The sequence below is a fragment of the Tursiops truncatus genome, chromosome 1 (assembly GCF_011762595.2).
Source record: "Tursiops truncatus isolate mTurTru1 chromosome 1, mTurTru1.mat.Y, whole genome shotgun sequence".
NCBI lineage: Eukaryota > Metazoa > Chordata > Mammalia > Artiodactyla > Delphinidae > Tursiops > Tursiops truncatus.
Genome location: NC_047034.1, coordinates 140,971,683 through 140,985,417, shown reverse-complemented (window position 1 = coordinate 140,985,417; position 13,735 = coordinate 140,971,683). Strand labels below are relative to the sequence as shown.

At 36.7% G+C, this 13,735-nt stretch overlaps 1 protein-coding gene across 8 annotated transcripts in view; it reads left to right on the top strand.

The window, feature by feature from the left end:
* OSBPL9 (oxysterol binding protein like 9) overlaps window positions 1-13,735 on the top strand; it is a 167,866-nt gene that overhangs the window by 145,972 nt on the left and 8,159 nt on the right. For all 8 annotated transcript variants that reach the window (XM_019937825.3, XM_019937824.3, XM_019937823.2 and 5 more), the window contains 5 exons: window positions 295-454; window positions 6,558-6,670; window positions 6,800-6,918; window positions 10,887-10,972; window positions 13,105-13,276. In XM_019937825.3, coding sequence (XP_019793384.2) covers window positions 295-454; window positions 6,558-6,670; window positions 6,800-6,918; window positions 10,887-10,972; window positions 13,105-13,276 — 650 coding nt within the window. The remainder of the gene's footprint in view (window positions 1-294; window positions 455-6,557; window positions 6,671-6,799; window positions 6,919-10,886; window positions 10,973-13,104; window positions 13,277-13,735) is intronic.

Genomic DNA, 13,735 nt, shown 5'->3' with positions numbered 1-13,735 from the left:
CTTCTAATACCTTAACTCACACAGTGTGATTATAATCAAAAGAACTCCCTTCCTAATTACAGATGGGGACATAGTATTTTTTCATTTATTTAAAAGGCTATGTCCCATTCTATAATGTGATTTGCCTTTTTCTTTGTCTAGTTTAAATGTTGATTTCTTTACAGATAGTCTAGGGACTTATACCAACTTAACTATTTTTTGATTTTAGAAAGGTCTGCTTTGACCCCATCTCCCTAATTTCTTCCCTTCTATTACCAACACTGTCCCCTAATTAAAAACGTTTTAACTTCCTAGGCAGTGGGCACTCACCACCTAGTAGCAGTCTAACTTCTCCAAGCCATGTCAACTTGTCTCCAAACACAGTCCCAGAGTTCTCTTATTCTAGCAGTGAAGATGAATTCTATGATGCGGATGAATTCCATCAGAGTGGCTCATCCCCAAAGCACTTAATAGAGTAAGTAGATGAACTACATATGTATTGAAATGACTCCTGATTTTTAAAAATGTAATTTGATTTTGAGACTGGTGTTAATGACAGACTCCTTTATAAATTATTATTTGGAAAAAGTGAAAAAGACAGCTTATTTTTAATTGGCTTATTGAGCAAAGCTAGTTCTGTGAGAATAGTGATTTTACTCCTGATTTAATTCAAATGGTATAATTTTGCATCAGTTGTGGTAACATGCCAGTATTGTTCATTAACTCTGGGCCTTATTTCTATAGAAACAACATTAGGAGAGGGTCAAATGAAAGTGAGTAAGCTAGGAAGTATTACTCACATAAGAGGAGGTTACCGTTACTTGTTCTGTATAGAGTAGAGATATTTGGGTGCCTATAAGCCAGGCACTATATTAGGTGGATGAATGATACAGAGGTGAATAAAGAGCCAGTCCCTGCCCTCAGGGAACTTACAGTCTATTGGGGGAAAAACAAACTTTTAAAATCCAGTGGGAAATATGCTATGTAAGAATAAGCGCAGGACTTCCCTGGTGGCACAGTGGTTGAGAGTCCACCTGCCAATGCAGGGGACACAAGTTCGTGCCCTGGTCCGGGAGGATCCCGCAAGCCGCGGAGCGGCTGGGCCCATGAGCCATGGCCGCTGACCCTGCGCGTCCGGAGCCTGTGCTCCACAATGGGAGAGGCCACAACAGTGAGAGGCCCGCGTACCAGAAAAAAAAAAAAGAATAAGCACAGAAAAAATGGGAACATTTTGAAGTCCTGAGAAGTCAAGAAAGGATTCACAGAGGAGGGAGGGGATGTGATCCATGGTGAGATGTGGATGAGTAGGGAGAGAAGGGACATGGGGGTGAGAAGAGGAAGGAGAAATGGAAAGTGTTGTTCTCATGGAGATGGAACCCTAACAAGAAAGGCCTGGAGGCAACGGGAGCTTGGTTTCTTTGAGGAGCTGTAAGCTGGTGAGCATGGCTGAGTGTGGCTGCAGCATAAGTTGTGGGGAATGGTTAAGAAGATACAGAAGAGATTGACAAGGGCCAGGTCGTGAAAGAGTCCTCTTAGCCTTTTATGAATTTTGAATATTTTCTCACAAATGATGGCAGCTGCTGGTCAGGTCTGCATTTTAGAAAAATAGATATGCCTGAACTGTGTGGAATCGAATGCAGTGGGGATGCATTACATGTAGGAAGACCAGGCAAAACTGGGTAGAAACTTGAGAAATGTTGATAACCTGAGCTAAGGTCATAGCATAGGAATGGAAGGAAGCACATGGACTCCAGAGATACTAAGTAGGCAGATTTTGGCAGATATTGATGATAGGTTTTCTCTTATTAGGAAATATTTGACCTGTTTTGCACTGTTAAATCAAAGCTAGGTATGTTCCATTGCACAGAAAAGGCCTTTACATGTAAAGTCACTTACATGATAGCCAATAAGCAAAGTACTTTTTAGCCCTACTGGTACATAGGTTAGCGGTGGTTAGACTTTGGATTCTGGAATCTTAGAAAAGAATAGGTTCTAAATCTGTTTTGCTTTTAAGGTGTGTGATCTTGGTCAAGTTATTTAACCTATGACATCCTCAGTTTCCTTGTTTGTAAAATGAGGATAATAGTTTCAACTTCAAGAGGTCATTGTGAACATTTAAATGAGAATAATGTCAAGTGCTTACTATGATGTCTGGCATGTATAATAAGTGTGCAGTAAGCAAATAAATTAACATTTATTTGCTTCAATGTTCTTATATTTGTTGTAGATGTAGTTGGCTTACTTTTTGCTGGGTATTTTTTCCAAGTCTCCTGCCATCTCAGGAGTTGGTGCTAGTGTTACAGCTTGGGGTTTGCTTTGAAATACAGTACAAATTTGGAAATGATTATATGTGAATTTGCAAGCTAAGTACTATCAACCAAACTTAGACCTTGAACCTTGGTTTCTTTTAGTAAGAAATATTTTGTGGCACTCCATTTCTCTCGCTCTCTTTTTCTTTTTTTAGAGATAACAATTTTTTTTTTAATTGGGGTATATTTGCTTTACAATGCTATGTTAGTTTCTGCTGTGCAACAAAGTGAATCAGCTACATGTATACACATATCCCCTCCCTCTTGGACCTCCCTCCCTCCACCACCCCCATCCCACCCATCTAGGTCACCACAGAGCACTGAGCTGATCTCACTGCGCTATACGGCAGGTTCCCACTAGCTATCTGTTTTACACATGGTAGTGTATATATGTCAGTCCCAGTCTCCCAGTTCATCCCACCCTCCCTTCCCCCACATGTCCACATGTCCATGCTCTATGTCTGCGTCTCTATTCCTGCCCTGCCAATAGGTTCATGTATACCATTTTTCTAGATTCCACATATATGCATTAATATATGATATTTGTTTTTCAATTTCTGACTTACTTCACTCTGTATGACAGTCTCTAGATCCATCTACATCTCTACAAATGATCCAATTTTATTCCTTTTTATGTCTGAGTAATATTCCATTGTATATATGTACCACATCTTCTTTATCCATTCATCTGTCAATGGACATTTAGGTTGCTTCCATGTCCTGGCTATTGTAAATAGTGCTGCGATGAACATTGGGGTGCATGTGTCTTTTTGAATTATGGTTTTCTCAGGGTATATGCCCAGTAGTGGGATTGCTGGGAGGACAGTATGGAGGTTCCTTAAAAAACTAAAAATAGAACTACCATATGACCCAGCACTCCAGTTCTGTTAAGTGTGCACATGAACTGAGAAATACAGTATCATATATAATTGCACTGTAACTATTCAGAATCTCAAAATTTATAAGGAAAATGATGATATTAATTCAGGAAGTTTTGTTACATAGTAGATCAAATTCAGATTTTGAATGTTGGAAAAGTAAAATATATGTGATTAGGTAAATACATACTGTTAGGACATGAGACTTTACTTAAGGAAGAGAGATTTGAGCCCACAATTTAAGAAGGCTAGTTTAGCAGAAAGAGTTTGGTTTAGCATGTTGGTTTCTTAATGTTTGTATGTAGGGAAATAAACTATTACAAGACCCTTATTAGCAGTTTGCCAATAGAAATTTCACTTTAATTTTTAAAATATTTTTTATGATAGTGGAGTTAAAAGAAAATAAGCATTTGGGAGAAAATTCCAAAGTAAAGGTTATTATTTATTTTTGAAGTGTTAAATCATTGTTTTCTTTAAACAGAATTAAGGACAGTCTCGATCATTAGCTATTAATCGAAACAAAGTACAGTTGAATATCAAAATGGATCATCTGTCTTCTAGAAGCCTGTAACTATATTCAGTAAAAGCTTGATAATAATGTGGTTAGCCTCATTACATCACAGATAGTCAATCTCTGGCCCCAGTTTCAGGGGTTCTCCTGAAATTTTTCTGAAATAGATAAATTTTAAATGCTTACCTGTTGTACCTGTAATAGGCATATCTACAAAGTTACCTGCAGGCTCATAGGCTTTTCTTTTTTCTCCTGTAAGCTTCCTTCTCTATACTCTCCCAGTACCCATCCCTTAACAAATAAACAGTTTATGAACCTCCTATTTGAAGGGATCCAGAGTTAAATTCTTTGTCCAGCTCACCCACTCAGGCCTCCTTTTCTCCTTCAATTTCATTCTTTCCTTTTATGCCCTAATCTAGATTCCCAAACTAGTAGGGACTACAGATGTTTTATTTGGCCAGCACAGTGTTTGTTGATTTTTTTGTTTTAAAATTTTTATTTTAATTGGAGTATAGTTGATTAACAATGTTGTGATAGTTTCAGGTGTACAGCAAAGTGATTCAGATATACATTTTCCCATTAAATGGAACTTTAAATCCCTTCAAATTGAGTACGCTAGTGCCAGGTCTCTATTGTTTTATAATCTGGCCCTATTCACATATTTATGCTCTCTGCCTGGCCTCTGTAGGCATTGAGCTTGTGTGCCACCTGCTGGTCATCAGCTGCTACCACTAGTTTTCTAGCTCTCAAGTCAAGTTTCTATCTGACAGAAGAGAATTTGAAAACTTAAGTCCTTTCACCGTTCAGTTTCTAAAGACCTGTAGTAATGATAACTTCTGTGTGAGCTATGTTATTGGGTTTTGCACATTTATAAACTAGATGAAGGTGCATGTGGGAAAGAACTTGTGCTCTGGAGCCAGACATATACTTGAAATGGCTCCACTACTTACCAGTTGTGTGACCTCTGTCCAGTCATTGAACCTCTGAGACTCTGTGTATGATGAGAATAATCATGTCTCCCTTTTAGGGTTAGATTGTTATGGAGATGAACATACACAGTGTTCGGCACATACAAGGTACTCAATAAGTTTTGGATTCTGTTGTTATAATTAAGTTCAGAGCTGTACCTTTTTCGGTTTAGTTTATTTATGATCTTATGATTTAATTCTGTGCAAGTTAGCCCATTGCAGATAAACCTTTCCTGTATGCATGTCATTTTTGTCAGTGTTGCTCTTGTTTTGTAACTATAGCCTTTAAATCCTTTGTCCTGAACGAGGTAAATTATGAAATGGCTAAATGAGAATTTATCCCATTTTTTTCCATTTTGAGCTTTATTGAGCGTTTCACTTGGCCCAGACATAGTTTCTAACCTGAGTAAGGAGGAAAAGCACAGCATAAATTCATCTCTGACGTTTGGAATCTAAAATAAGATACATGTTTTAAAGAATCTGAGGTTTTTTAGATCAGTTGATTTAAAAGATTGATTCTATTTTGATGATGTATCAAAGAGCCACAAAACTTTTTGAAGATAATTTTTATGCAGCTCTTTTATTTAATGATAATTGGATTTCTCTTATCTAGTTCTTTTACTCATATTTTCCATTGGCTTTCAAAACTGGTGAGGTAGACATTAGTTATAGTACCTTGTGATGTACACTACTGAATTATCAAAGTAGCAATATTCAGTTACCTAAGGATTTTTGAAAAATAGATCAAAAGAAGGCAAGTAACCAGGACAAACTATGTTTAAATTAGAATACATATGTTCTAATATTCTAATGTTCTAACATAGGCAGAGCACAGAGGATTTTTAGGATAATGAAACTATTCTCTGCAATACTACAGTGGGGGATACTTATATTACATTTGTCAAAATCCATTGAATGTACAAGACCAAGAGTGAACCCTACTGTAAACTATGGACTTTGAGTGATAATGGCATGTCATGTAGGTTCATCAGCTGTTACACACGTACTACTGTCGTGCAGGATGTTGATAGTGGGGAGGTTGTGCATATGGGAATTCTGTACTTTCTACTCAGTTTTGCTCTGAACCTAAAACTACTCTTAAAAAAATCAAGCTTATTATTAAATAAGAAATCAAAAGAAGGTAAGTAATCAGGGCAAACTGTGTTTAAATTAGAATATATAATGTGTTTTGTACCTATAAATTTACAATAAAAGACTTTTATGTGTGTACCATTTTATAAATAATATATGCAGTATGAGAAATTTGGTTTCTGTTTTTACCCTTAATAAGTAAACTTTGATCATTCTTTTGTTAATGTACAAATACTAGTCCTAGGTAAGTTATAATCATAGCTGTAATAATAAAATAGAGGAATCTTCCTTTAGACCCGTTAATCAGCTCATAATACCACTTACCATAAATTTACTTGTAAAAAGTAGTATGCTTTTTTATTTTTTAATTTCAAATATAATTTTCTAATGACTGGGAAGGGTGTTATTACCAGTGTGGGCTTTTATCAAAGAATCTCAAAAATATAGACATCTTTCTGAGGCTAATTAATAGACTTACCAGTTTTGAGGTTCTGGAAATGGTTGCCAAGAATTATGACATACCTACATTTATGCAAAGTAACAAAATTGGAAAATGAACTCTAGTTTTACATGCAGAGGCAAAATCTTACCAATTTTTCATGGCCTTTCAACATGGCTTGGTTGAGCATACGCCATGCAGAAAACATGAGCCTGATGGGGAGAGAGTCGGAAAGCATGTATGTATGTAACCAGCTAACTTTAAGGGTCTAGTTAGTTTCTGTCAGCTATCTCCATATATTGGTTTTAAATAGATTGGTATCTTACTATGATTTTAAATTGCTTTTTTAAAGAGCTTAAGAAGGTGATTAATTTTTTTTAGTTCCTCTGGATCTGCCTCAGTCTTGACACACAGCAGCTCAGGAAATAGTCTAAAGCGCCCAGATACCACGGAATCACTTAATTCTTCCATGTCCAATGGAACAAGTGATGCTGGTAAGCAGCCTTGGAGAGTTTACCTTTTTTTTCTTAAAAATATTTGTTTGAAAAAAAATGTATAATACTTGGTAACAGCACAGATTGGCCCAGTTTAACACCAGTCTAAGAAGATCTGTTTTATTTTAGACCTTTTCGATTCACATGATGATAGAGATGATGAAGGGGAGGCAGGGTCGGTGGAAGAGCACAAGAGTGTTATCATGCATCTATTGTCACAGGTTAGGCTTGGAATGGATCTCACTAAGGTAAGAATCAAATTTGGTATTTACTGTTAGTCTTAATGTGTATATGTAGATTCTCAGTGATCGTATGGTGAGTGTGTCTGCAAATGTAGTATAATGACATAACTTCTGTTTATACTTTTGTCGTGTTATGAATTAATATATATGTACCTGAGTTAACTGAAAATTTTTATAAATGGATGAAATAAGGCTAGGATAATTTCATAGAGATAGTACATATGGATTATATAGATTATGATTTGGATTTTATTGGGGGCAAGCATGGAATAGTATTGGCTTGGTTAGTAGTCTGAACAAAACCTAAAGCAGTGTAGTGTGCATGGAATCAAAATGAGCAGAGTTCTGATCTCGGGGTTAGAGGACCTGTTCTTATATCCTACTTCAGCTGTTACCAAACTGTGTGACCTTGAGCAAGTCCCTTTCTCTATGATCTTTGGGTTTCTCATATACAAAATGGACATACAGTGACCTACTTTACAGGATTGTTGTAAGGAATGGAACAGGTAGCGAGTGGAATACTGTATGACACATGCTGAGCCGTATAATTATTGTGGTTCTGGATTTGAATTTGAATTTAAACTGGCACCCTAAACAGAATACCTGATTGATGTAGGAGACTGGTGTATAGGTGCCTGCGTATATCCCCGCCACTGTGCCAAAAGCCTCATCCTCTAACCTAATTCTCACCACAGCACTGCAAAGTTAGGTGTTACTGTTAACACCATTTTATAGATGAGGAAAACTAAAGCTCATAGAGGTTAAGTAACTTGGCTAAGTCTTATTTAAGCGACAGAACTGAGATTCTAATCTGGTCGTAGATTTCAAAATCTGTAAACTAATCCATAATACTTTCTAGTAAGTGTCTATAATAAAAATTTTTACCCCAAATCTAAATGAAAATGGAAAATTTTTGCAACAAACATACTTGCTGGGAAAGTTCTAGGTAAGAGAATATTTGCAGGAGATTGCCCTAAGAATTTTTTCAGTGATCATTAGATTGATTGCATAATTGCTGGAGCAGAATTGTAACTTCACATTTGAAAGATACAGCTTAATTTTAGATGTTGACATTTATAATATATTTCTTTTCTACACCTTCTACCTTGGTTGATTTTGGTCTTCAGTAATAAAAGACCCACCTAACAGTATCTTGAACAATGCTAGGTTTATTATCTCATGTAATGAGAAGTCCAGAGTAGAGTATTTCCAGGATTGACTAATTCGTAGTGGGTCAACAATGTGAGAAAGGACCTAGGTTCCTTCAGTCTCTCTGCTCTGCCATCCTTAGCATGCTGACATTCACACTCAGACCTGTCTTCCTCATCATTGCAAAATGACTGCTGCACTTCCAGTCATCACATCCTTATGCAAATATGTCAAGAGGCAGAAAAATAATTTCTTTTCATGAATTTTGTTGTTGTAATAGGGAGAACATATAACAACAGTGGCCCATCAAACTGCCAGTTGAATCTCATTGGCCAAACTGCCAGTTGAATCTCATTGTGCACGCCTAAACCAGTCACTGGTAAAGGAGGTTAAATGATTGGTTTAGGTTAATCCACATTTACCCCTTGATATCTGGGAGGGCCCTGTGACTCTTATGGCAACCTATAGCCTGAACCTGAACTGAATGAAAGTTCTGTTAATAGAGGTGTACATAGGCAACCAAAAGTGTGTGCCACAATCAAGTGTGTAATTTTTGCCTCACATAATTTCCTCTGCCAGATAGTCCAGGTTTGGGTTTGGAGCCACTAAAAGTTTAATTTTTGCCAAATTAGCTATTTTAGAAATCTTTATTGGCATAAATGGCTATGATTGCCAGCAGATTCTGAAATCTTGATTCCCTTGTGCATTCCAAAGTATTATTACAATAATGCCTTAAATTTGTATCTCATTTTCCTATTTATAAAAATACTTTCTTCAAATATTTTCTATAAAGAGTTATTTTCCAAATACATTGTAGTGTTTGGAAATACTATAAAGTCACATCCCGCTTACCTCATTTGGTCTTCAAAACAATCCTAAGATTTAAGCAAGGCATATAATTATCTTCCTTTTACAGAAACTTGCAGAGGTTGAATTAATTTTCCAGGGCTTCCTCACACCTAAGAAGTGACAAAATAAGTACTTGAATCCAGGTTTAAGACAACCTAACCCAGCTCACTTTTATCAGTGTTCCAGCAGCTTGACATAATGGCATGCATCAGTATAGTGCTAAAAACACTGAAGATGTGTTGAATGAGAGTTCTTAAGAAAACTTTTAAGTAGGGAGGGAAAAAAAATTTTTTTTGGATTACACATCAAATCAAATTTATGGTTTTTAGCCATTTCTTCTTTTTCAAATTGCCTGTTCAGTTCTTTTGTTCATTATTCTACTGCAATAGTAATCTTCTTCTTGTTGATTTGCAAGAGCTGTTTATACATTAAGACACTTAGTCCTGTCTTGTTCTTCAGCAGTCTTAGTGATTTAGAATCTCTGTGTTCTCCAAGAGTGGTAGGAAATTGTACCAAACTTACTTGCCAATCTAAGCATATGTATATTATGAACATACATGTTCTGTGGAACATTTAAACTCTGGAGCCTGATAATAAACATTCTAAATGTTAGAACCACAGTTTTTCTTTTCAAGCTTGTGTTCTATCATTCCTCTTTATATACGCAGCAATATTGGTCCACTGGTCAGTCCCTGTCACACTCATTTTCTGCCCCCGACCCCCCAGTCTCCATGTCTTGTTCTTCTGTTTTTCCCTCTGTCTCTTATAGCCTACTCTCTAAGGCTTTTCTTTAGCACCCCACCTCAATAAATTGTTTCCAAACTTTGCCCTCATTCTGGTTCCCCAAACAGAACATGATCTTTGCCTCTCCTCAATTTCCATGGTACCTTGAGCATCTCTTGTATGATATTTATCACATTCTACCTAAAATTTAAATGCTGGTATTATTCTCTCATACTTAACCTTTGCTCCCTCCATAGCATTTACCACACGATCTTGAATATAGCACATATACAGTAATTACTGCATTTAAAGGAATTTTTACTTACTATGATGCACTACTTCCATAATGAATAATGTCTAATCTGATACACATTTCAAAAACTATTCCTTCATTCCTTTTTTAATTGGTTAATCCTAATCTATCTTATCCTTTTTCCTTATTTTCCAATTTCTTCTTTACTTTCTCCTCTGCCACATTCCCAGCCCCTCAGCATTTTTCTTCATGGGCTCAGCCCCATGATGAAGGAGTTTGTTGAATCCCATCTTTATTCTCTTCTTCATTTTGTTTATTCCTTCAGTTACTTAAATTTTTCTTACTTTGGGGATAGTAACTGAAGATGCAAGTAGAAATAAGTATGGCCCTTGCATTCTAGGAGCTCATTGTTCATTTGCAGACACAGACCCATAAGCAGATAAGTTCCCTAGTGCACCTACGATGATAGAGGGGAAGTGAGCAGGCCCTGCACCGCCCCCATAACCAGACAGACCCGATTTTGAATTCCACTGAATAACAGAGAGTGGTGAGAAAATTTTTCGCCCTTTTGAGCTTCATTTTGCTCCGCTGTAAAATAAGGATGATAATTTCTTCTTAATGGGATTGTTGTACAGTTTAATTAGATAATGTGTATGTGATACTCCAGAAGGTTCATATAGGTATCAAAGGGTTGCTACTGAGTGGTTGTTGTTATTGTTACACTGATTCAGGGAGCTAAAGGGAGGTTGCAAAGAGGAAGTGACATTTGAACATTCAAAATCTCTGTTTTTCATCTGTTGGGCAGGTTAATGGGCATTCCAAATCAGAACAGTTTGAGAAGTAGGTATCAGAAGCATGCCTGGGCAGTACTTGGTGGGTGTTACTATGATTGGAATGAGTTTTTTGTTTTCATATACTTTTTTTTTTTTTAAGCAGTTCAGCAATCTGTTTATCTGTAGTGGAATTTGATCCTCAAGGGTCAAATATGTATGTTTTTCAGGTAGTTCTTCCAACATTTATTCTTGAAAGAAGATCTCTTTTAGAAATGTATGCAGACTTTTTTGCACATCCGGACCTGTTTGTGAGGTATTTGACTCAATATAGTAGTTTCCAGTATTTTTAAGACTTTACCCATTAGCTTTCTGCCTTGGCAGGATAGATGGATCCCTTTGCCTTTCAGACATTTCTGGGGAAAAGTGGAATTGAATATTTCGTTTGTATTAGATGCCCGTTTGCTTAGATTATTTGGCGGTGATATTGTTAGGCAACCAAGTTAAACACTTCAGAAAATCTTGAGTGCCTGTTAAGGTAGCTAGGATTTACAGAGCCAAGGCTAGGATCTTATTTGATCCAGGAATTGGTAATCGCTGTTAAATTATTTACACTATATCCAATGAATTTCAGTTATCCGAGTTTAGCAAACCTTTCTAAAGGACCTATTGTTTGCCAGGAACTTTGTTATGAGCTGGAAAGGGAAAGAGTCACAGTGTCTGCCTTTGCGGAGTTTACAGACCAGTGTCCAGAGTATAGCCTGATTCATAAATTTCAAATACAAAGCTTGCAATATTAGATACATGTATAAAGGACAGAGCTAATCTAAAGGTGGGATTGATTTATGAGGAGGTGAGTGAGTTCACATTGCTTTTCAGTGGTAGCAGCAATACTTTCTTTGTAATGGGGTGTTCTAATCCGTCTTCTCTGATTGCATTCCTTGGCCTTGGACTGTGGTTTACTGAAGCTTCACAGTGGGTGGGCACATTGTATGACATTGATACATACCTTCTTAATGAAGATTTTAAGAGACCCATTTAACCAATTCCCAAAGGGCAGAAATTCAAATAGCGATAGCACTGTTTAAATTCATACATAATTGAACAAATAAAATGTAAGTATTTATTGGTAACATAAATAAATGGAAAGTATCAGTTATTCATTAGATATAGATTTGAGGTTTAAGGATAGTTTTTAATGTATGAGAATTTAAGCTGGGAGGTCCCTGGAGGAATCACATAAAAAACACAGAAGTACAGCTAAAAAGCCAATAGATAAGATTAAATGGAATTCTCTAACTCCCCAAAAAGGAGGAAAGGAAATATAATGGAACAAAGAATAAAGAGGCCAAATAGAAAAATACCAAGATGATAGAGTTAAACCCAACTATATCATGTTTTTTCAAATTCATTACTCTAAATGTGAATAGCGTACACGCTCCATTTAAGAGAACAGTGATTATAAGAGTGGATAAAAAAGCAAGATTCATCTCTACGCTGTTTGCAAGAGAGAGACTTTAAATATGAAGACACTGATTCGTTAAAAGGATGGACAGAGATATACCATGCAAAACACTAAGCATAACAAAGCTGGTGTCACTGTATTAGTATCAAAGGATATTTTTTAAGACAAGAAATATTAGCAGAGACAAGTAGGGATATTTCATATGATATGATGAGTCAATTTATCAAGAATAAATAATAATCCTAAATATGTAAAACAGCTTCAAACTATATGCAGCAAAAATTGACCGAAGGGAGAAATAGACAAGTACACATCAAGGTTGGAAATTCCTCCCTCGGGAATTGATTGAGCAGCACGCACCTCCCCCCACCCCTCTGAAAATCAGTGAGGCTATAGAAGGTCCAATTGACTTTACTAAAACATTACCAAACAATTTGTATAACAGTCTTTCTAAGTGTAAATGGAACATTCATCAAGATAGACCGTATACTAGGAAGACTTAATAAATTGAAAATAATTGGAACCATATGGAATATGTTCACTGATCATGAAAGAATTAAATCAGAAATCAATAACAGAAATATATCCAGAAAATCTGCAACTATTTGGCAGTTAAACAATGCACTTATAAGTATGAAGTTCTGGAACAAGCAAAGCTAATGGTCTTAGAAACCAGGAACAGTGTTTGCCTCAGGGTAAGGGTTGGGGATTGCTTGGAAAGGAGGATGGGGAAACTTGGGGGTAATGGAGATGTTCTATAGCTTGGTTGCATGGTGATGAATTAAATGGATATAAGCATTTTTTCAAATTCATCAAACCAAACGGTTAAGACTGGTGTGTTTAATTATGTATATTATACTTCAGTTTTAAAAAGAGACCGAGGTAGCTCCTGGTACTGGGTCCTCTTAGTCTGGCTTAGGGTGGACCATGCTGAGGGTGCTGTCAGAAAACAGGGTGTTAAATTTTGTCTTTCTCCCTTGCAGTATTAGTGACCAGAAGGATGCCAGAGACCGAATGGTTCAGGTTGTAAAATGGTACCTCTCAGCCTTTCACGCAGGAAGGAAAGGATCGGTTGCCAAAAAGCCGTACAACCCTGTTCTGGGCGAGATCTTTCAGTGTCACTGGACATTACCAAATGATACTGAAGAGAATGTGGTGAGTTCTCCACTGACATTTTAAATTACCTTAGTATTTAGATACTTAGTACTTAGCTTTTAGTGTACTGATTCAAGATTTCATTTTATTTGGAGGCAGATAATAATGGTAAAGGCGCTGATGTTTACCACCCGTAGAAGAACAGTGTTGTTGGATCAGTATATTTTGAACACAGTGAGCAAGGAGAAAGAGTGGCGTGAGATGAGGATAGAAATTTAGAAATCAGATCATGCAAAGTCCTCCTGGACCATAGTGATAATTTTATGGCTTATCAGGAACTCATTTTTGCTTTGAAAAGGTCATTATAATTATTTTGTGAAAAATGAATTGGAAAGGGGCAAATAGAAGCAAGGAGACCACTTGCTTTGGCATTTGGCAAGGAGGAGGCTTTGGCATTATTCCAGGAGAGACATGGTTGACTCAAGCTATATTTTGGAGGCAGAGCTGTTAGATGGATTG